Source organism: Rhinoraja longicauda, chromosome 4, assembly GCF_053455715.1.
Source record: "Rhinoraja longicauda isolate Sanriku21f chromosome 4, sRhiLon1.1, whole genome shotgun sequence".
Lineage (NCBI taxonomy): Eukaryota > Metazoa > Chordata > Chondrichthyes > Rajiformes > Arhynchobatidae > Rhinoraja > Rhinoraja longicauda.
In genome coordinates, this window is record NC_135956.1 from 29,758,453 (window position 1) to 29,782,698 (window position 24,246).

General features: G+C 41.5%; 1 protein-coding gene across 1 annotated transcript in view; it reads left to right on the forward strand.

Annotated features, from left to right (window-relative positions):
- The first annotated feature begins 389 nt into the window (after nucleotides 1–389).
- Nucleotides 390–24,246, forward strand: part of rab2a (RAB2A, member RAS oncogene family) — a 58,343-nt gene continuing 34,486 nt past the window's right edge. The window contains exons 1-4 of the mRNA XM_078397436.1: nucleotides 390–541; nucleotides 17,571–17,642; nucleotides 19,772–19,839; nucleotides 22,809–22,891. Of these exons, the coding sequence (XP_078253562.1) occupies nucleotides 493–541; nucleotides 17,571–17,642; nucleotides 19,772–19,839; nucleotides 22,809–22,891 (272 nt within the window). The 5' untranslated portion in view covers nucleotides 390–492. The remainder of the gene's footprint in view (nucleotides 542–17,570; nucleotides 17,643–19,771; nucleotides 19,840–22,808; nucleotides 22,892–24,246) is intronic.

Below are 24,246 nucleotides of genomic sequence, written 5' to 3' on the forward strand. Positions count from 1 at the left end.
GCCTTTATAGTTAGGGAGCAGTGTCGAATAGCAGGGGAAGTTTAATTAAATGCTTTAGATTTGTATGAAAGTAAGTTATTCTTAGCAGATCATGCAACATCTGTGGAGAGATATACAGGGTTAACATTTCTTCTCTTTACAAACACCACCTGACCTGCAGAGGGTCCCCAGCATTAAATTGAACTTGACTTGATTCGCTGTTTTACATCACATTTCCAAGAAAATGTGGGGGTTTCTACCTGTGTTTTGCAGATGGTTCATGTGAGGTTTATGCTCCCAGCGTTTGGGTGAATGAGTCGGCATGAGCCTGCAAAGAGGCGAGCATTTAGGTGTGCGGACTCGGAGGCCGGAGAGGCGGCAGTTCGGGCAGGTGCCGCTGAGGGCGCTGTCAGCGGCCGGCTGCCAGCCCGGCATTTCCGCTGCTGACGTCGACAAGGAGCTGTTATTGTCGAGGCGGCGGCGGCGGCTTGAGGGCGCAGTCACCGCGGATACATGATGGCGTACGCTTACCTCTTCAAGTACATCATCATTGGGGATACAGGTGAGCCCCGGGCACAGTCGGGGTTTGCTGGTTCAACGGGAGGGTGGGGAAAGGCACCCTTAGGCTTTGGTTTGGGCCTCCGCTCCCAGCCCATTGCCAACCTTCCCTGGCCTGCGTCTCTCGCGGTTCGGCCCTGCCCGGCCCGGCCTTGTGCTTGCGGCGGCTGGGTGTGGTGGAGCTGCGCGGCTCTCGGGAGAGGTTTTCAGCCGCGCTCACAGCTGTTTCCGCTCCTGTCTCCAAGTGCAGGCCCGTGGACGTGGGCGTCCCTGTCAAAGCCTGGAGGCAGGGCCGGGGCATTGTAGATCCCATCACTGAAACGTCACTAAATTGGGCCATTAAAGTGAGAGAAGATCCAAACTTCCTCGAGGCCTCGCCCGGATCCACGGCTGAGAGCCAGTGTGCAGTGCAGTGCAGTGCAGTGCAGTGCAGTGCTCCTCGCCGCACTGTTTCGCCTGTAATTCGGTTAACGAAGCAAAGCCGAGTTTGCTCTGAGGACGCTCCCCGGGATGGCGACAACTGCGCGTTGGGATGGAGATTAACAGAATGGATACAATTTGTGCCCTTACCACCAAAGGTCCGAATTTGCCATTGGGTAAACACAACTCAATTCTCGTATTACTGAAGTATCGGAATTGTCGGTGAAAATAATGCATCAATTTTTATATCGTGGACAAACGTATGATTTCACACTCTACAACATTCTGTGAGAACGGATTTTGGGTAGGATTAGGCGAATTGTGAGATTACGATAGATGGAATCGCAGGAATAGATAATCTCAGCCAACGATAGGAGGGAGAGAAGTGAAAACATAATAGAATCGAAATGATTTGAATGATGTATGAAAAGGTTCTTTACTCTTGCCCCACCATCTTAAAAAATCTCGACCCCAAACGTCACCCATTCCTTCTCTCCAGAGATTCTGCCTGTCCTGCTGAGTTACTCCAGCATTTTGTGTCTATCTTCGATTTAAACCAGCATCTACAGTTCTTTCCTACACATATTTTAAAAATATGCAGGTTGCTTGTATGAAGCTGAAGTGCACAGCAGTTGACTATTCAGGTGATGTTTTACATTGCAACCCGTTCTTAAAACATCAGTGGATTGATTTTGAACCTTACTTGGAACTTGTCAAAAACAAACTGAAGTTAAACTGGTGCCAAACTTTAATTGGTGAATTCTATATTTTTAACTGTAGAGATCCTTGATTTGGTTCCAAATAAAACTGCAACAGATAATCAATTTAGTCTGTAGGAAAGTTTTCAAACTACTGACAAATGGTTTCTTTAAGAATAAATTGGTTATTGGAAACTAGCAAACTTGTAAATGGGCAAGTCATGTTTAACTAATCTCGTTGAGTTTTTTGATGTTAAGTAATGAGAAGACAATACTGTGAATATAGGTATACAGTTCCAAAAGTTGTTTGATAAACTGTCTCATAGGAAAATGGGCCCTGGTGTTTCTTGGATATTAATTATTAATGACTTAGATTTACACAAGATAGATTCACGTTTTGTGGACTACATATAATGTGGTGGTATTATGAGGATAGTTTCAGACTTCCAATTCCAACACTGCACTTTAGGAAGTTTGTGACGGCCTTGAAAGGGTAGGATAGGTTTACAAGAACTATTCCAGAATTGAGGGAATTGGGTTGGGTGTGAGGTTTCTGCTTAGAATTAATGGAGACATTTGGTTTCAGTGGAACATCTAGAGCATTTAAAGTAATTGCTGAAAGAGCCAAAAGCTACATAGAAAAATCTTTTAGAAACAAGAAACTGCAGATGCTGGTTTACAAAATAATAGTGCTGGAGTAGCTCAGCGGATTAGGCAGCACCTCAGGAGAGCATGGATAGGTGACTCTTCGGGTCCTGACCCAAAATGTCACCTGTCCATGTTCTCCAGAAAAATCTTCTACTTAGTGAATGATCAGCAATTGGAATGTTTTGACTGACCTGGTGGTAGGGACAATTTTGATTACAGTTTTCAAAGGACAAAATACTTGGAAGGGAAAAAATGGTAGGGCTCCACAGAAAAGATGTGGGATCGGGAATTGCTGTGTTGCTTTTGCAGAAAACCAGCGAGGACGAGCCTTGTTTGCCATTGTTATTCATTACTTTTTTGTAAGATGCATCAGATGAGCTGAATAATACACGGTTGTTTTTATATTTTTCCCTTTGTTTCTGTACTGTCTCAGTGAAAAAACTATTGTTCTTACACTTTTGTGCTGAAGTACGATTGTGCTTAATCATAGTAAGATTTTTACTGAACGGTATGCAAAACAGGAATTTCACTGTACAATAAAGTAGTACCAAAAAAGATTATTACAGAGAAATCTATTTCTTTAGGAAATACTAGAGAGCAAGTGACTATTTTTTATTTAGTATATTTAGCATAAACAACCAAGATATATTAAATAGAACTTTGTTTGAAAAAAAAAAGAGAAAAATCTCCACACAGATGAACAGGGCGGTACGGTAGCGCAGCGGTAGAGTTGCTGCTTTACAGCGAATGCAGCGCTGGAGACTCAGGTTCGATCCTGACTATGGGTGCTGCACTGTAAGGAGTTTGTACGTTCTCCCCGTGACCTGCGTGGGTTTTCTCCGAGATCTTCGGTTTCCTCCCACACTCCAAAGACGTACAGGTATGTAGGTTAATTGGCTGGGCAAATGTAAAAATTGTCCCTAGTGGGTGTAGGATAGTGTTAATGTACGGGGATCGCTGGGCGGCACGGACTTGGAGGGCCGAAAAGGCCTGTTTCCGGCTGTATATATATATATATATGATATGAACACAAATCAATTCTGGCCTGATTGGCAAAACATTTTTGAAATGACATACCCAAGCCATGTTGGAAATATAACAAGAAAATTGGGCAGCTCCAGCGAGACAAGGCAAGGCAATATAATTCATTATATGCTGGGCAATTAAACATTTTATTTGTAATTACTGGATGGTGTGTTTAAAGCAGCTTAATTTCATTTAATTAAAATAAGAACTTTATCTTCCAGGCCCATTTAAAAATAAAAATAAATTTCTACGGTGTATTTGTCTAAATTATTCTATGCTACCACATGGGTACTCGGCTATTTTCAATTTTCTAAGCCCTGGTGAAACATGTACTGGTTGATTTATGCTGGTGCACGTAACTTTTCTTGTATTTCATATACAATTGAAACCAAATGGGTATCTAAAATTCTTGAGTTTGAATTTTGTGTACTGAATGTAGTTATGGAAACTATTGGCAAATTGATCAACAAGCTAATCATGGATTTTAGCAACAAGAACAAGGTAGGTTGACTAGGAACTTGCCACAATTTGACTCCTAAGTAGTTATTTTATTAGTTCAACAAATTTGATATTAAAAAGAAATGTCTCTTAGGGGAAAACTCAGTACAAATAACAATATGGTAATCGTGTAACATTAGCAAATAAAATGAATTGATTAGACAGAAATAAACATTTTCAGAATCTCAAATTTGACTAAGCAAGCTCCTGATGGAGCAGTGTAATTGTTTAAAATGAAACTAATTTGAAGATTCACAACACGTGTGCTCAAGGATATAGTCGTTTGCCGACCCATGTGGGAGAGTTGGTACCTCGCACCTCCAGTGGCTGCGGTTCAGTCTGATCTTTGGTGCTGTCTGTTTGCACATTCTTCCTGTAACTTTATCGGTTTCCCACTCTAGTTTCCTTCCACAACCCAAAGATGTTTGGGTTGGCAGATTAATTGGCTGCTGTAAAATGCAGCTCGTGTAGGTGAATGGTAGAATTTGGTGTGACTTCATGAGACTATTGGGGAAAAATGGGATCCGTTTAGGATTAGTGTAAATGAGTGTTTGGAGTCAGTGCACGCTCCGAGCTGAAGGGTCCGTTTCTGTCCCGTCTGGCTCAGCTCACTTTTGCAAGATTTATCAGGTGACAAATGAAGAGCAGCTTTTTTTCTTAAACTAATAATATTCCTGACCTGACTTGAATACTGTTTAGCACCTGGCTTTAGATGAACATTTGGCATCTTTAGCAGGGCTTGTATGCCTTCACTTCCTGCAAGGCAAAACCAAGTAGTAGCTCAAGTGACAACGAGGTATGACTCCCGGATGAACTGAATGTTTTTTATGCTCACTTTGTAAGGGAGATTATTGATGTACATTCTCGGGGGCCCTCAGTGCCCCCCACTACACTAATTTCAGTCAACGAACTGTTCCCGATGATGTACCTGGCCACATTCTTAAAAACCTGCGTGGACCAAGTGGCTGAAGTTTTTGCAGGCATTTTATACATCTCATTACTAAGGTTTGAAGCTCCCATTTGCTTTAAAGGGACACGATAATATCTTTGCCCGAGAAGAGTAGGATGACATGCCTCACTGACTATTGACGGGTGGTATTGTGGTGATGAAGTGTTTTGAGTTATGACGCATATCAATTCCTGCCTTAGTGACGCCCTGGACGCACTACAATTCACCTACTGCCATAACAGATCAATAGAGGATGTGATCTTGCTGGCTCTCCACTATGCTGGACTCTTTGGGTAATAAAAAAATGGACATCAGATTGTTATTCATTTATTGCAACTAGGCAATGAACAACACTCAGAGTTGTGAAGCTGTTGAATTCTCTGCCTCAGAAGGCAGTGGAGGCCAATTCTCTGGATACTTTCAAGAGAGAGTTAGATAGAGCTCTTAATGATCGCGGAGTCAAGGGATATGGGGAGAAGGCAAGAACGGGGTACTGATTGTGCATGATCAGCCATGATCACGGTGAATGGCGGTGCTAGCTCGAAGGTCCGAATGGCCTACTCCTGCACCTATTGTCTATTGAAACCTTATTAATGCCTCAAGTTTCTTAAAAGATTGAGGGGATTCCATATGTCACTGAATATTCAATCTAATTTCTACAGGTGTACAATAGAGAGCATACTGTCTGGTTGCATCATGGCCTGGTTTGGCAACTTGAATGCCCAGGAGGAGACTATAAAGAATGGTAGGCATTGATACCGTGCCATCATTGAAGAGATATATAGGAGGCGCTAGTTCAAAAAGGCAGCCAGCAGACCTCGCAACCCTTCCGAATTCGGTGGAAAGTTTCCGCTTTATTATTTCATTTCCGCCATTCTGATTTTGCCTCACATTTTTCCGCAAAACACATGCCGCTGGGCTCGGCTCGCCTTGCCCCGCCGCTGGCCCGGCCTCACCTCTTGCCGCTGGCCTCTCCTCTCACCTCTTGCCGCTGGCCCGGCCGAGCCTTGCCACTAGCCTAGCCTCGCTGCGGAATGTGAGGCCCGTTGATGTTGAGAGGGGATGGGGTGCGGGGGAGGGAGGCATTGGAGTAGGAGGAGGGAGTGGGGGTCGGGGGGTGGAGGAAGGGAGGGAGAGAGTGGGGAAGGAGGGGTGGGGGAGTGGATTTGGGGGGAAAGGGGTGGAGGGGAGGGATAGAGGGGTGGGGGGGGAGTAGGTTTGGGGGGGACATAGACCATTGTGATTTGCTGATGAAGACCACTGGAGCAAGTATGTCTTCAATTAAATTAGGTATGTGCAGTTTTTTAAAATGAAACTTTCTTCATAACTTAGTCATACATTTTATGACCATTGTTCTTTTATTCAATACCAAGAGAATTGGGATGTGTAAGGAAAAAGCAAAATAGAAAAAAACAAAGCAAAACAATTTTTTCTTTGTTGTAAAAAGAATTTCTGTTCAATAACCTTTCTATAAATAGTAGAATATACTCATGATAGGCCTGACATTGTACATGTAGTCCAAGATCTACAGACTGTTGGAAATAATAGTCGTTTTTCACACATGAATGTAACACAACGTGTATGTGCATTTGTCGTGCATACTTTTTTTTGCTGAAAAGTTGCATTACATGCCATATTATGAATTTTGATGTAAAATTCTGAATTTTGGACATCAAAAATCTGAATTTGTAAAATCAAATGTTGGGAGGTCTGCAGCCAGTATCATCAAAGGACCACGGCACCCTGGCCATGCTGCCATTTTGCTACTACCAGCAGGAAGAAGGTACCCAAAGATGAAAACTAAACATGTGAACTGCTTCTTCCCAGCGACCATCAGGCTCTTGAACACTGCAATAACACTAAAACCCTCACTAACCTCTGCAATTTTGGTCTCCTACGAGCTGTGTGTTTGGTTGCTCTAACGACAATGGTTTTGCATTATTATGGTCACTTGGTATTCCACTTAATAATTTATATTATTCATTATTTATCTTTGTGTTACTGCATTAAGGGGCCTGTTAAGTTGTAGCTGAGAATTTCATTGTTCCATTGCTGGTACATAATCATAATTAAATACTCCTTGACATATTTTAGAGAGCATACTAATTATAAAATTCTCTAAAGGCTCTTAAATATTCTTGACTCAAAGTTCCTAGGAGTAAATATCACCAGCAACTTGTGCTGGACCTGTCCACAAAGTAACTGCCAAGAAAGCACACCAACGTATCTACTTCCTTAGAAGGCTTGGGATGTTCGGCATGTCCCCAACAATTCTCACCAACATCAACAGATACACATAGAAAGTATTTTATCAGGATGCATCACAGCATGGTTTGGGAACAGCTCCATCCAAGAAGGCAATAAATTGCAGAGAATTGTGGACGCAGCCCAGACCATCGTGCAGACCAATCTCCCTTCCATTGACTCAATCTACACTTCAAGCTGCTTCGACAAGGCATGATCAAAAATGAGTCGTACCCCAGACGACTCATTTCTCTTCTCCCCTCCCATCAGGCAAGAGATACAAAAGTGTAAAACCGCATACCTCCTAGATTCAGGGAGTTTATTCCTAACTGTTAGCAGGAAATTGAACCATCCTATTGCCATCTAGAGAGCGGTCCTGATCAACCGTCTACCTTATAGGAGATCCTTGGACTATCTTTAATTGGACTTTACTGAACTTTATCTTGCATTACATGTTTTCCCCTTTATCCTGCATGTGTACACTGGACTGTTTGATTGTAATCATGTATAGTCTTTTTGCTGACTGGATAGCATGCAACAAAATGCTTTTCACTGTACCTAGATACACATGACAATAAACAAAACTAAACTATTTTGCTATCGGCCTGACGAGGGATATCTGCTATGCTTCTAATACAAAATTAAGGATTCAATCCTATTAGGGTTTACTCCAAGCTGAAATAACTCCAAGGAGCTGATCAGTTAGCTAGGCCTGAAGTTGCATTCATACAATTATTTGGTTTTTGAACCAAACTGCACAACCCCAATCCAACCGAGTGCTATGGACCATCTATTTATTGCACTTTCATGGAGTCGCTATTTTTTTCTATTTGTGTTTTGCACTAGTGTATTTGCACTGTTTTGCAGAATTTTATGTTAATTTTTATATAATTTTGTTTTTGTGTTTTAGTCTGTGTGTCTGTGCTGTTGAAAGTAAGATTTTCATTGTACCTGTATCTTGACATTCCTGTATGACAATAAACCTGATTGGATTTGAGGCTATTTATCAGAAAAAAATGTTGAGGCGTTATCACGCTGAGAGATGCAAAAGGTGAGGTTTTTTGAAAGAGAGCAAGGCGGTTGGCAAGATATTTCCTCACAGCTAATATCACTAAAACTTATCAGTTGGTCAGTTGTCACTGCTATTTGTGGGAGGAACCTCTGTGTCAATTGCTTGCTGTTCCCCAACATTGCATTTGTAAGTTTATGAATAGTCCATTAGCTGTGCATAATTCAGGGTTTATATATGGTATTTTTCCATTAATCAACCATTTAATTGAATAATTAAACACCATGTAATATCAAATATTTTGCTGCCACTCTTCCTTTACAAAAGCAGAGCTTAGTTTATAATTACCATTTGTGAGCTTTCTGGCTTTGTATAAATATGAAAACTAGATCTGGCCCCACCTGCCAACAGCAAGCAGGAAATCTTGTTGTCATGTAGAATTAAAGTCCTTCATTGAACCAAATGCTTACATGTACTGTACTGGCAATTGAAGATTTACTGCTTTTTGTTGTCTTTTTCTGTTAATTTGGCATTAAGATATTTTAGCATTCATGGGCATATTTCATCACTCCCTAAGCCGTTATGAGGGACCCACCTGCTTCAAGACCACTATCACCCTGGAGCTGAAGAAAAGCAAGATCTCATGCCTTAATGATTACTGTCCAGGGACATGAGATCTACCATCACAATATGCTTTGAGAGGCGAGTAATGGGACGTTTTAAATTCAGCCTACCAAGCAATGTTGATCCACTGCAGTTGGCTTACCTCCGCAACACGTCCATGGCTGATGCTATGTCCCTGGCCCTGCATTCATCCTTGGAACACCTAGATTAGTGAGACGCCTACGTCAGACTGATTCATGGATTGCAACTCTGCTTTCAATACCATTATCCCATCCAAGCTCATCTCTAAACTCGTGGAAGTTGGTGTCAGCACTCAGCTCTGCAACTGGAACCTCGGCTTCATGACAAGCAGACCACAATCAGTGAGGATAGGTGACAAATCATCCTCTACGGTGATACTCAACATTTTTTGCTCCGCAAGCATGTGTTCTATAGGAAAGACATTTTAGCCTTAGAGAGAGTACAGAGAAGGTTCACCAGATTGATCCCTGGGATGGCAGGACTTTCATATGAAGAAAGACTGGATAGACTAGGCTTATACTCGCTGGAATTTAGAAGACTGAGGGGGGATCGTATAGAAACATATAAAATTCTTAAGGGGTTGGAGAGGCTAGATGCGGGAAGATTGTTCCCGATGTTGGGGAAGTCCAGAACCAGGGGTCACAGCTTAAGGATAAGGGGGAAGTCTTTTAGGACCGAGATGAGAAAACATTTCTTCACACAGAGAGTGGTGAGTCTGTGGAATTCTCTGCCACAGAAGGTAGTTGAGGCCAGTTCATTGGCTATATTTAAGAGGGAGTTAGATGTGGCCCTTGTGGCTAAAGGGATCAGGGGATATGGAGAGAAGGCAGGTACAGGTTACTGAGCTGGATGATCAGCCATGATCATATTGAATGGAGGTGCAGTCTCGAAGGGCCGAATGGCCTACTCCTGCACCTATTTTCTATGTTTCTCAGCTCCCTTCCTTACTCCATGTACACTCGTGACTGTGCAGCCAAATTCCAATCCAACTTAATTTACAAATTTGCAGATGACATCCCCTTAGTGGCCTGGATATCAAATACTTCACCACCATGTTATAGGAATGATATTGTCAAGCTTGAAAGAGAAGATTTACGAGGATGTTGCCTGGGCTAGAGGACGTGAGCTATAGGGAGAGGTTGAGTAGACGGTCTCTATTCCTTGGGGCGCAGAAGGATGAGGGGTGATCTTACAGAGGGATATAAAATCATGCGAGGAATAGATCGGGCACGGTCTTACCCAGGGTAGGGGAATCGAGGACCAGAGGACAAAGTTCAAGGTTAAGGAGAAAATATTTAATAGGAATCTGAGGGGTAACTTTTTCACACAAAGGGTGGTGGGTGTATGAAACAAACTGCCAGATTAGGTAGTTGAGGCTGGTTCTATCCCAACGTTTAAGAAACAGTTAGACAGGTACATGGATAGGACAGGTTTGGAGGGATGTGGGCCATGTGCAGGCAGGTGGGACCAGTGTAGCTGGGACATGTTGGGCCAAAGGGCCTGTTTTCACACTGTATCACTCTATGACTGACACGACAGAGTACAGGAAGGAGATTGAGAACCTCATAACGGGGTTCCAAGACAACAACCTTTCAATGTCAGTAAGCCAAAGAGGATTGTGATCTAATTGAAGAAGCGAAGCGCTGCACATACCCCAGTATGCGTTGACACTGCCAAAGTAGAGATGATTGAAAGTCTCAAGTTCTTGGGAGTAAATATCACCAGCAATTTGCCCTGGACCAGCCAAATCAAAGCTTTGGCTAAGTACCAACTGCAACTGAACCATTCTATCACCAACTGGAGAGTGGTCCTTACCCACCACATTGGAGACCTTTGGACTGTAATTTTTATTTGGACTGTATCTTGCACACAAAGTTATCCCCTTTATCCTGATATATATAGTATCCTGTAGAGTGTGGATAGCTCGATTGTAATCGTGTAGTCTTTTCACTGACTGGATAGCATGCAATAAAAAGGTTTTTTGGTGTACCTTGGCACACGTGACAATAAACTAAACTAAACATGTCCTGGAGATGTATAAGATTATTCAAATTATGAAAATTTGACCACGTCCTTTCTGACAGAGAAGGGTCTGTCCTCAACAGAGGCCTCACCTTTGTCCCCTTCCACCCCCCACCTCAAAGGGTTCCATGCACACCATGGTGTAGAGCTTTTCTTCCGTTGTCTCCTCCTTCATGCCTTTTTCTATGGGTAGGAGTCCTTGCCACCCAGTGATGACCCCTTCTGCCGTCTCCTATGGTCCTCCTCCTCTTGGACTACCCCTTTCTACCCCGTCTAAAACTTTTCATTTCTAACATCTTGACTTTTCTACTCCCCTTACCTACTCTAACCTCTTCTCCCCTCCGAACGCACAGCCCTGCGTTCACTTTGCAACAATCCCAACATTATCATCAAGTCTGCTGAAAAGGAATGGCACGTGGTAGTGGGGCAGGTTGCTCTCTAACGGGTGGAGGCCAGGTACCAGCTCTCGGACACCACCTCCTACCGCTGGACCATGACCCCACAGATGAGCACCAGGCCATTATCTCTCAGACCATCTTTGGTTTTATCACTTCTGGCTGGCTGCCCTCCACAGCTTCCAACCTTATCATTCCCCAGTCCCGCACTGCCCAGTTTTACCTCCCCCCCCAAAATCCAGAGGCAGAACTGGCAGCACGGTGGCGCAGCGGTAGAGTTGCTGCCTTACAGCGCCAGAGACCCAGATTTTGATCCTGTCTCCATACTCTATGCATGGAGTTTGTACGCTCTCCCCGTGACTGCGTGGGTTTTCTCCGGGATCTCCGGTTTCCTCCCACACTCCAAAGACGTAGTTTGTAGGTTAATTGGCTTGGTATAATTGTAATTGTCCCTAGTGTGTGTAGGAGAGAGTGGGGATCACCGGTCAGCGTGAACTTGATGGGCCGAAGGGACTGTTTCTGTGCTGTATCTCTAAACTAAATTGCCCTGACAGACATTGTTTCTGCCTGCTTCCGCCCAATAAAATCATTTCCACATGCTTCCATTCCATGGTCCTGGCCCAATCCCTTCCTGCCTATGTCCATAATAATAATAATAATAATAATGCATTACATTTGTATAGCGCTTTTCTAGAAACCCAAAGACGCTTTACATATTAGATATAACATAAAGATAAATAAATAAACAAACAGAAAAGGAAGAATAAGGTGGAGCGACGGTCAATGATTGAAGGCGGTGTTGAACAAGTGAGACTTCAGTGATGTTTTGAATGTGGTGAGTGAGGAGGAGTCTCTGACGGTTTGGGGTAATGAGTTCCAGAGGGTGGGAGCAGCGATGGAGAAAGCCCTGTCCCCCCAGGATCTGAGTTTGGTCCGGATGAGGGGGGGACAGGAGGTTAGCAGCAGCAGAGCGGAGGGTGCGGGTGGGAGTGTGTCTGTGGAGGAGGTCAGTCAGGTAGGATGGGGCCAGGTTATGGAGGGCTTTGTAGGTCATGAGGAGGATTTTGTACTGGATTCTTTGGGGGATGGGGAGCCAGTGGAGCTTGTAGAGGACGGGGGTGATATGGTCACGGGTCGGGGGGTGGGTGAGTAGACGGGCAGCGGAGTTCTGGATGTATTGGAGTTTATTTTTGACACCTCACATGCCCTTTGAGTCTGAAGAAGGGTTCTGACCCGAAAGGTCGCCCATATTGCTCCAGAGATGCTGCCTGACCTGCTGAGTTACTCCAGCACTTAGTATCTATCCTCAAAATTTGGCACCTAGGTTGATGTCAGGTGGTCCATCTGGTTGCGTTTTTACTGATTTAATGCAACTGTGTTGATATGGAATGGTTTACAGGGACTTTCTGAAGGGAAGTTAGGAATCAACCTTGTTGCTGTGGCTCCAGAGTTTAATATGTTTTGGAGCAAGGAAGGATACCATCTGTATAGCTCTGACGGCTGTTGGTCGAAGTCTATTTGTGCAGACTATCAATCACCTGGACACTAGTTCTATGTTATCCCAGTTTCACATCCACTCCCTACAAATTAGGGAGAAATTACAAAAGCCAATTAACCTACGAACCTGCAAATCTTCAGAATGTGGGAAGAAACCGGAGCATCCGGAGAAAACCCATTTCAGCGAGAATGTACAAACTCCATACAGACAGAACTCGTATTCAGGATCGAACCCGGATCTCTGGTGCTGAAAGGCAGCAACTCTACCCCTGCGCCATTGTACCGCCCCCTATTTGTGCACTTTAATTGCTTGGCCAATTTATCAAGCTGCTCTTTTGTTGCCAGCAGAACAACTCAAACCTCGGTATCTACTGAATTGTAACGGTTATGAATAAATTCTGTTAAGAAATTAACATTTTATATGTTTAAAATGTGCAATTGTCACTACACTGAATTTAATTAATTGAATTGATTGAAAAATACAACATAGAAAGAGGCCCTTTGGCCCACCGATTCCACTCCGACCATCAATTACATGCTCACAAGTTCTCCCTACAATGCTGGGGTAATTTAGAGACCAATTAATCTACATGTCCTTGGGATGCGGGAGGAAACCACAGCACACGAAGGAAACTCATCACAGAATGTGCAAACTTCGCACCAAAAGCACCCACGGTCAGGATCGAACCTTTGTCACTGATGGTGAGGCAGCAGCTCTACCAGCTGTGCCACTCCTGCCACTATGCTGTAATGTGTCTGTTGAAAGACTTTTGTGTATAACATGTCAATCTAATTGAAGTAATTATTGCCTAAAATTCAGTAACTTTGGGAATAATGTGCATGTTTTTACTCTGACAGTTGTGAAATACTGCCTTTATCGTGCATGCTTGTTGGTTAAATTCTCAATGCAAGTTAAATCGTTCCACTGCCAATAAAAGCTACAAGAGCCATAACAATAAGTAGACCTGAATTTGAAAGAGCAAAATATTCTTCCATTTTGGGTCATAATTAAGGACAAGACAGTAGGAAAACGTACTTCCCCCATTTCACTAGACGGGGAAGTCTGAAGCACTTTTCTTGGTTTGAACTGCTTTTGAACCCAAACACAATATTTGTAAAACTTTTACTTATATAAACACTAGTATTTTTAAAACAGATTGACAGGTTCTTAATGACTAAGGGTGTCAAAGGTTATGGGGAGAAGCTAAGGGAATGGAATGGAATATTTTGTTGTCACATGTGAGAAGGCACAGTGAAATTTTTTGCTTGCATACCCAAGGTATGCAAATGGTGGCCACCTATGGCGCTGATAAAGTTACAAAGTATGCCGGCTCCTCCTTTGTTCTCTTTGGGGTTGAGAGGGAAAGAGAGATCAGCCATGATTGAATGGCGGTGTAGAATAGATGGGCCAAATGGCCTATATCTGCCCCTATGACTTATTAACTTACTGTAATGCCATGTTTGGAAATGATATTTTGCATGAAATGTATTTAATTTTCCTTAATTAATTGAGCATTTTGGCTGTAATAGAAGTTGCAGAGAATTGCTGGAAATGTGCATCCAAAATGTAATATTACATTTGATTGCACATCATGTTCAATGTCCAAGGAGTGACTATCTTTTAGATGTTAAGTACAATGTTAACAAAACTTGGCAAGGTTAGGGGCAGGTTATTAACTTTTAATGGTGTGTTTCTTTTGGAGAAATTTGAAACTGATTTTAAAAGTGTCCTAATACTAATTTTTGTTACATGGATTAATCATTTTCCGTTTGAAAAATACAATTGGGGTGGAACTATGTATAATTCTTTTTGGGTGGGGTGGGGGGTGGAGTATATGCTCTTCTAGTCATGTGCAGTTGAGTGTTTACATGAGTGCAGTTGAAGGGGTTTGGTGCAGCTGTATTAGAAGCAACAACTTGGTATGAGTTTGAGTATTCTAGAATTATCAGTGTCTCTATTTTACTGGGAAGAGAGAAAAGTCGTATATGGCAAGACTACCTGACCATTAGGAAAATTGACTAATTCAAATAAAGAAATTATCTAAAATTTTGTGCATTTGTATGAATCTTGAAATGTTAGCTGACCAAAACATGCTGAGATAGTGCTCATTGATTGCTAAAATTAATATTAAAGTTTTTTTTAAATCATTTTTTTTAATCAGTAGTTTAAGAACATTGGATATAACAGGAGTAGGCCACACAATTCTTTGAGCCTGCTTTACTGTTCATCCAAATCATGGCAGCTGTTCCATCTCAACGCTGTTTTCCAGCACTATCCTCCATTCACTTGATTCCCTTACTGCCTGGAAATCTATCTCCGCTTTGGACAAACCTGAGCTTGCAAAGCTGTCCACAAAGATATTTCATCCTCTGAGTGAAATAATTTCTCATCATCTGAGTTCAAAATAGTTTACTCTTAATTTTCAAGCTGTGCCCAGTTAAGGGAAACCATCCTCATGTTAAGAATGTTGTAAGCTTGAGATCTTCTCCCATCCATTGAAATTCTAATGAATAGGCCCAGTCAGCTTAACTTCTTTAAATTTTAAGCTTTGATCATGGGGATGACATTTTGAATTTATCCTAGGTGCTTTATTTATGGCTTTATTTTATTTCCTGTGGATTTTTTGCATGACTGGTCAGGATTTTGTACAACTTTTCATTCTCTGTAACTAGCTTGGATAAAGGATAAAAGGTACAACATTTAGTGCAAGATATAACAGTGAAGTCCAATAACTTCCAATTAAAGATGGTTCCCACAGCACATCCCACAGATTCTCAATCAGATTGAGATCTGGAGAATTTGGAGGCCAGGGCAACACAGTCAACACTTCATCATGTTCCTCAAACCTTTCCCGAACAATGTGTGCAGTGTGGCAGGGTGCATTATCCTACTGAAAGAGGCCACTGCCATCAGGGAACGCCATTGCCATGAAGGGGTGTGTGTACCTGGTCTGCAACGATCTTTGGGTAGGTGACACTTGTCAAATTGACGTCCACATGAATGGCCGGACCCAGGGCTTCCCAGCAGAACATTGCCCAGAGCATCACACTCTATCACCAGGATGCACTGTGGGTTGTCGTCTTCCCACAGTGCATCCTGGTGCCATCACTTCCCTAGGTAAACGGCGTGCACGTACACGGCCATCCACGTGATCTAAAAGGAAATGGGACTCATCGACTAGGCGACCTTCTTCCACTGCCCCAATTCCAGTTCTGATGTCGCGTGCCCAATGTAGGCGGTTTGGACAATGGATAGGGGTCATCATGGGCACTTTGCAGCTATGCAGCCCCATACGCAGCAGGATGTGATGCACTGTGTATTGTGACACATTCCTCCCGTGACCACCATTAAAATTTTCTGTGATTTGTGCCACAGTAGACCTTCTGTCAGTTCGGACCAAACGGGATAGCCTTCGTTGCTCTCACGCATCGATGAGCCTGAGGGCACCCAGCACCCTGTTGCCGGTTTGTCCCTCCTCAGACCACCGTTGGTCAGTACTCACCACTGCTGACCGGGAGCACCCCACGAGCCTTGACGTTTCAGAGATGCTGTGACCCAGACGTCTGGCCACGACAATTTGGCCCTTGTCAAAGTCGCTCAGGTCTTTACTCCTGCCCATTTCTCCTGCATGCAACACATCAACTTCAAGAACTGACTGTTCACTTGCTGCCTAATATATCCCACCCCTTGACAGGTGCCATTATAACAAGATAATCAATGTTATTCACTTCACCTGTCAGTGGTCATAATGTTTTGGCTCATTGGTGTATTTTCCCAGGAAAGAGAACATGAATGTCATTCGTGCTAAAATGTGGTTATGTAGAGATGCATTACAGGCAGTGATGGGAATCTAGTGTAAAGCCCTGTGCTGTTGTAGAAATATGACATGAATCCCTGCCCTTTGCTGGCACCCTTGCAGCATTGAGTATCGCATTGCGTGGGTTGGAGGCCAAACGCAAAGCTGATAATTGGCAGAATGGGGCAGGTGGTGCAGTTGTCTAGCACTGGCCTGGGCCTCAGATGCACCTTGTCTGGTCCAGTCTCTGTGGGTTGTTGCTAAGATGAACAGCATCTGCTTCACATGTTGACAAGCTGCCTGTACTCTGCAGTTTCCCTTGTCACCCTCTTGGATTTGACGGAAGCTGTTGTTTCTCCCTCTTTCTTTGGATGCACAGGTCTTACAGCTTGGGGACTTCTGTGAGGTATCTTCAATTGTTGTTGCTAAACATCAAGGTTATACTCCTACAGAAATGTTTGGGCTGGAATAGAGCAATGCAGCCAAATAATGGAGCCTGAGAGACAAGTTTCCATCACAGTGCCAGCCAGGATGAACCCTTGAGACCCACATCTCATTGTTGAATTGCCACACTTCTCTTTCCAGGCATCTCAATACCAACTCACATAGGCAGCTTTTCCATGCCAAGCCATGGCAATTAATTGAAGGAATGCCATTGGATGGCAGGTATTTGTAACCAGATTTTCTTTTCAATTGAGTGGCCCAAACAATGGTTATGTACCTCTTTGTATGGTTGATGATATCCATTTGGGACATGCAATTGGGTACCAAAATTATTTACTTTTTACATCTATCGGTTTGTATCTATCAGCATGTTAAGATTGGTTCATTTCACTTATTGGTGCAGTGATCTAATATTAACATGCTTTCTTTCCCAAAGATTGATCAACCATTGGGTAAAATAAATCTTAATATATTGACATTTATTTATTTTCCACTATTGCCTCATCTTTTAGTTTTGCCTTTCTTTCCCATCACAACAGACAATGTTTGATGTTAATAATTTCTTCTATTTCTGCAAAATTGCGAATTAACATGGATACCGAGATGTGGGATGACATGCTCTGTTGCATGTTTTCAAGCATCCATCTATTATATAATTTACTTAAGTTGTGTTATTTTGTTATCCTTTTGTACGAGTGTATTTAGATTTTAATAATGTTTGGGATTTCTTTTGTTTTGTAGGTGTGGGGAAGTCATGTTTATTATTACAGTTTACAGACAAAAGATTCCAACCTGTTCACGACCTTACCATTGGTGAGTATGTGTTAAGCATTTGTGCGGATCCAACATTTTTCTTGCTCCCTTAAAACAAATCTCAATAGTATTGATTTCCACTCAAAGAATTCTCAAAAATCAGCTATCATCCCCCTATTGGGCTCTTTTCTGGTATTCTTCTTTTGAATAATACAATTAAAAAATTGAATATAATCTCCTTTTGAAAAATAATATGGGAATAGTAAGGTTATAAGTTGGCATAATGTTGTACAAGGCTGTGATGATTGCCAGTGACATTTAGTGCAAAGATGTAACAGTGAAGACCAATAAAATGAGGTTAATTTGTGTATTAGATAACTGCTACAAGTGAGGATTTGCGACACTGTGAATTAAAATCTATAAAATACAAATCTGATCAAAACCTATTATGGTGCCAGTAGTGCTTTGCATCGAGGTTGATCTTGATTTGGTCCATTGCCTGGACTTGTGCCTCCACGCCTCTTGGCATGCCCCTGCCTACATTTAATTGCCTGATGTAGATATGTGGGTCTAATTATGCTGGTTCTCCTCCACCCAGATATAGGATGGTGAGATGTAGCAAAGATTCAGTGGTGATCGGGCCTCTGTTGATGTATCACAAAGACCTTGGCTTGGAACACCTTGTCAGGAACTTAGGCTGTGAGAGCAGAGGTGGCTCCCCAGAGTAAAGGTGGGGGATTCCAGTATGGTTAAGCTCTACCATTTCGACAATGTATGGAATAGACTACTAAACTTAATTGGAAGACTGAACCAATTTAGGAAGGATTTTGAATTGCGTTGCTTTATGTACATTAATGTAGGACAGTTGCGTAGTTGTTCTGATACTATGACACAAGGTCCTTTTCTACTACATCACGTTGTTGATCTGGCTCACAATAGTGGTATCATTAGTGAACTTAAAGATCAGGTTGGCACTGTGCCTGGCTACACAATCATGAGTGTACAGGGAACAGAATAAGGGACTAAGTGCACAGCCCTGAGGATCTCTAGTCTGGTGGATCAGAATAGTGCTATCTTTTTCATTTCAAAAATAAACTTTATTCAGAATAAAAATAGAATAAGAATACAAATCAAAAACTGCAAAAATTCTACATACATTCATAGTGTCTAAATTCAACAATCTCATTCTCAGTAGTGTTCACATCTATCTTTAAGCAAAACGCCCTTTCATTCGTGGAGCACTAGGGTGATATCCCTCAAACAAGGGAAGGGATATCCCCACCAGATCCAGCCCCTCAATGGACAGCAGCTATTGGTCCAGGGATCCTTGAGGAGATAACTCCAGCATTTTGACATGGGCCATCAGCAGAGTGGACTTGGCATAGTTGGTCCTCGGAATTCATAAGTCTCTTCATATCGATTGAGGTCTTGCATGTGGAATGTCAAAGTCTTCGTTACTTTGAATGACTCTTTGAAAACCATAACAAGACCTAGTTTAAAGATGGAAAAATTACAAATTTTGAATGCAGAAATATATTTGCATTTAAAAATTATTCACAACATTGAAACTTGGTTAAATAACAAAATAAATATTTGTTCGAGCAGCCAATGTCTCACTCGTTTATACGAGTCAGAGCTGGAGTGGGCAGCTGATATGTTTTAGGGCACGTTAACATGCTGCGGGCTCTGCAGACAGGCTCTCTAGCCTGAGATTCGAGAAACCTATGGAAGATTATGCAGCCCTTTAATGTTTGTGTTCCTTGGGTCATATAATAAGAACAGCTCGTTTCCATTTGCCCGATAACCTCTATCAACCTTTTTTGGTCCAAGAAAAATTCCCAGCTTTCCAGTTTAACCTTGTAGCTGAAGATTCTTCTCTGGGATCAAGCTTTTTTTTGTTGGTGCCTTGTCTGGGACGATGAAGTCTTAAAAATGAATGAGTATTCTATTTATGGACTGACCAGTGTTTTGTATGGGTTTAACATGACGTCCTTGCTGTTGTACTCTGTACCTGTTTAGGGATCCCATGGACTTTCTAACTACTGACAAATATTAACTTTTAAATAAGGATACTGAAAGTAAATTAAGGCTTCACACTCCTTTTGCCCCAAATTCAGGATTGGTCATCCAAAACTGATCCGTAGTAGTACACTCAAGCTATTAATGATTCCTTTCTAATTTTTATTCAGGCGTAGAATTTGGAGCTCGAATGATAACCATCGATGGAAAACAAATAAAACTTCAGATTTGGGATACAGTAAGTCTTTCAGATAGGCTATTTGAATGCCATATCTAATTGTTTGCCAGAATAATTCTATAAATGTATGATCAAGCATCTGGCATTAATTTCCCCATGTCAAATGATTGATATACAGTAGATTTATTTTGTGCTTTGTAGCTGTATCAGTTCTAGTTTCTGGTATTTACAGTGCCCTCCATAATGTTTGGGACAAAGAAACCATCATTTATTTATTTGCCTCTGAACGCCTCAATTTGAGATTTGTAATAGAAAAAAATCACATGTGGTTAAAGTGCACATTTTAATAAAGGCATTTTGGTTTCACCATGTCGAAATTACAGCAGTGTTTATACATAGTCCCCCCATTTCAGGGCACCATAATGTTTGGGACACAGCAATGTCATGTAAATGAAAGTAGTCATGTTTAGTATTTTGCATGTCCTTTGCATGCAATGACTGCTTGAAGACTGCAATTCATGGACATCATCAGTTGCTGGGTGTCTTCTCTGCCAGGCCTGTATTGTAGCCATCTTTAGCTTATGCTTTTTTGGGGGGGGGGCAGTCCCCTTCAGTTTTCTCTTCAGCATATAAAAGGAATGCTCAATTGGGTTCAGATCGGGTGATTGATTTGGCCATTCAAGAATTGACCATATTTTAGCTTTGAAAAACTCCTTTGTTGCTTTAGCAGTATGTTTGGGATCATTGTCGCTGCAGAATGAACTGCCGACCAATGAGTTTTGAGGCAACTGTTTGAACTTGAGCAGATGGGATGTGTCTATACACTTCAGAATTCATTATGCTACTACCATCAGCAGTTGTATCATCAATGAAGATAAGTGACCCAGCACCTTCAGCAGTCATGAGGTGGTATGCTTTGGATCTTGGGCAGTTCCTTCTCTCTTCCATACTTTGCTCTTGCCATCACTCTGATATGTTAATCTTTGTCTCATCTGTCCACAAGACCTTTTTTCCAGAACTGTGTTTGCTCTTTTAAGTACTTCTTGGCAAACTGTAACCTATTTTTGCAGCTAACCAGTGGTTTGCATCTTGCAGTGTAGCCTCTGTATTTCTGTTCATGAAGTCTTCTGTGGACAGTGGTCATTGACAAATCCACACCTGATTCCCGAAGAGTGTTTCTGATCTGCCGGACAGGTGTTTGGGAGGTTTTCTTTATTATAGAGAATTCTTCTGTCATCAGATGTGGAGGTCTTCCTTGGCCTGCCAGTCCCTTTGCGATTAGTAAGCTCACCAGTGCTCTCTTCCTTGTTAATGATGTTCCAAACAGTTGATTTTGGTATGCCTAAGGTTTGGCTGATGTCTAACAGTTTTATTCTTGTTTCTCAGTCTCATTATGGCTTCTTTGACTTTCATTGGCTCAGCTTTGGTCCTCGTGTTGATAAACAGCAATAACATTTTCCAAAAGCTATGGAAAGATTGGAGGAAAGATTAGGTGCTGAGAGCTCTCTTATACCTGCATTAAGGAGGCAATTAAACACACCTGAGCAATCACAAACACCTGTGAAGCCATGTTTCCCAAACATTATGGTGCCCTGAAATGGGGGGACTTTGTATAAACACAGCTGTAATTTCTACATGGTGAAACCAAAATGTATAAAAATACCCTTTAATAAAATCTGACAATGTGCACTGTAACCACAAGTGATTTTTTACAAATCTCAAATTGTGGGGTACAGAGGCAAATAAATAAATGATGGATCTTTGTCCCAAACATTATGGAGGGCACTGTAACTACTTGCAAAATTAAATTTTTACTTTCACTATATTAATGTTAGCAAAGAACACTGTTATTTCACTATTTTTTGTAAATTGAATTTAAAAATAATGCAATTGTATCATGTTATATTTGTAATTTTTTTGTAGTAGGAAGGCAAACCTTTTGTCAATTGACCGAAATGAATCTTCACTAATTTCCCTGACAGCATTTGATCTCTTGTCTTGCATGTTACTAATTACTTCTGTAATTTCCCTTTTGTCTGTACGATGCAAATCTGAGAATAGAGTCTCTGGCGGTGGCAATCATTATTTTAAATAAGGCACATTGGTAATGGGATTGATCTAACAAAGCATGCAAGTGGGGAACTCTCCTGCTCTTTATCTACAGCTGTGCAAATTTCCTTCTCCAGTATTTAGTTCTTTTTTTCAGCATTGGTTTATTAGTTTTTTTTCTTCGTTATGGTTTTTCTGCCCATTCCCTTTTGATCTGTACCCTATGGTTATCATCCCGCCTGCAATCAAATGTCTTTATTACTTGAATATAATTCATAATATCAAACATCCCGCTCTCCTACTTCCTTCATCTATCCTACAGAGTAATTTTTAGAATTGGAAATGTTGTTCTAGGTGAGGTCTTGCTTGCGATTAACAACGAGTTGGTAAAATCTATTTAATGTCGGCGTAAAGTGTTCAATTTGAGGATGTCAATGATCTGAATTTAATTTCAAATCGCAATAATGACAATTCAAGAATTTTAAGAAATTGCTATCAATAAAGCAGTTCTATGATCACACTTTATTTGGAAGGACATCTATTCTCCTTACCTGATCTGACCTAGTGTGGCTGTTCACTGTTCCCTGAAGCAGTAGATGATGATCTTTCCAATTGTTTTGAATTTGGGATTTATTTTTTTCATCGACATGTGCACGTACACTTGAATTGCACATATTATGTAGGAACATCTTGGCCTTGCTCGATGTTTCATTCGCTGTTTGTGTGTTTGCCGCCACCCAGTCTCCCAATCTTTTTTTTTTGTTAGAGACAAATGATGGTTCAGGCCTGGAGTAAGTAGATTGAATTTAGGGAATCCGGTGCCTGTATGGGATTAGAACAACGAGAGAAAAAATAACAATCAGCACCTTGCAATTAAAAGTAGAAATCGAATGTATGTTTAAGCATAGCATTTGTTTTCCAGGAAAGGCAAAAACTTTGAATAAAAGTATGTATTTTTGCAATCTGTCTTGTTTTTCTAGGCTGGTCAGGAGTCTTTCCGCTCTATCACAAGATCCTACTATAGAGGAGCAGCTGGTGCCTTGCTAGTTTATGACATCACAAGGTAATTCTTATACAGTGATTTAAAATGTATTAATAAAAAGTAGCACAAGTCAATTTAAAGTTTCGATGAAATGTAATTCCTTATTTACTTTAAAGTAAAGGTCTTAAAGCAAGTCTTCTGTTGAACAATCTTGTGATTTCAACTGATTTTAGATTCACTCCTTTAAGGTTTTTACCCATTTCCTCTTATTTAGTCAAGCAACTTCCCCAATGCATGGTTAAGGATAAATTAGAGATGTGATTTGGAAGAATGCTATTTTGTGGTCAGTGGCTAGTAGTGTCAGATCACATAATTAAAACTTACCTTTGGCAATCTTCCAGCAGGAACTTGTGGAAGCCACTAGAGAAACATAGAAAATAGGTGCAGGAGGAGGCCATTAGGCCCTTCGAGCCAGCACTACCATTCATTGTGATCATGGCTGATCATCCACAATCAGTAACCTGTGCCTGCCATCTCCCCATATCTCTAGATTCCACTAGCCCCCAGAGCTCTATCTAACTCTCTTTTAAATTCATCCAATGAATTGGTCTCCATTGTCTTCTGTGGCAGAGAATTCCACAAATTCACAACTCTCCGGGTGAAAAAGTTTGCTTCTCACCTCAGTTTTAAATGGCATCCCCTTTATTCTTAGAATGTGGCCCCTGTTCTGGACTCCCCCAACATTGGAAACATTTTTCCTGCATCTAGCTTGTTCAGTCCTTTTATAATTTAATATGCCTCTCATCCTTCTAAACTCCAGTGACTACAAGCCCAGTCTTTCCAATCTTTCCTCATATGACAGTCCCGCCATCCCAGAGAGAATTCTTCTTAGACAAAATGAGCAGAGAAACTGCTATCTGGCACAGTCATTGACTTCAATGACTGAAGCTAGCTATTTGAAATATGTTCAGTTCTACATATCTCAACATTCCTTCAAAATATTCAGGGACAAAAATGCAAACTCAATTTTTTTTTAAAAAAGCAACTTATATTTGTTTAAAATGTTTAATGTCCGTTAGAGATTTAGGAACAAATCCTTGGAAACGCAATTAGTTTTAACCTAATGGCTTTAAAAGATTTTGAAATAACTGAATTCTTGCTTAAAGTTCTTGAAGTCATTCTCCATCTCTTTATCCCTTCAGAATAAAAGCTGGGGAGAAGTCTTTGGCAGAATTAAACATAAATTGGCAAATGGTGCAAACATTTTCTTTAGAATGAAGTAGAAATGTGATGAATGATCCAATGAAGCTGGAAGACGTCAGTTGAAGCTTTCTTAATGATAAATAATTTAGAGCAGGAATGTAAGGAAAAACAAAATAATTGGTTTCTAGAGTCGGGAGGAATGGCTGCAGACCTGTTCATAAAAAAGGGAAGAT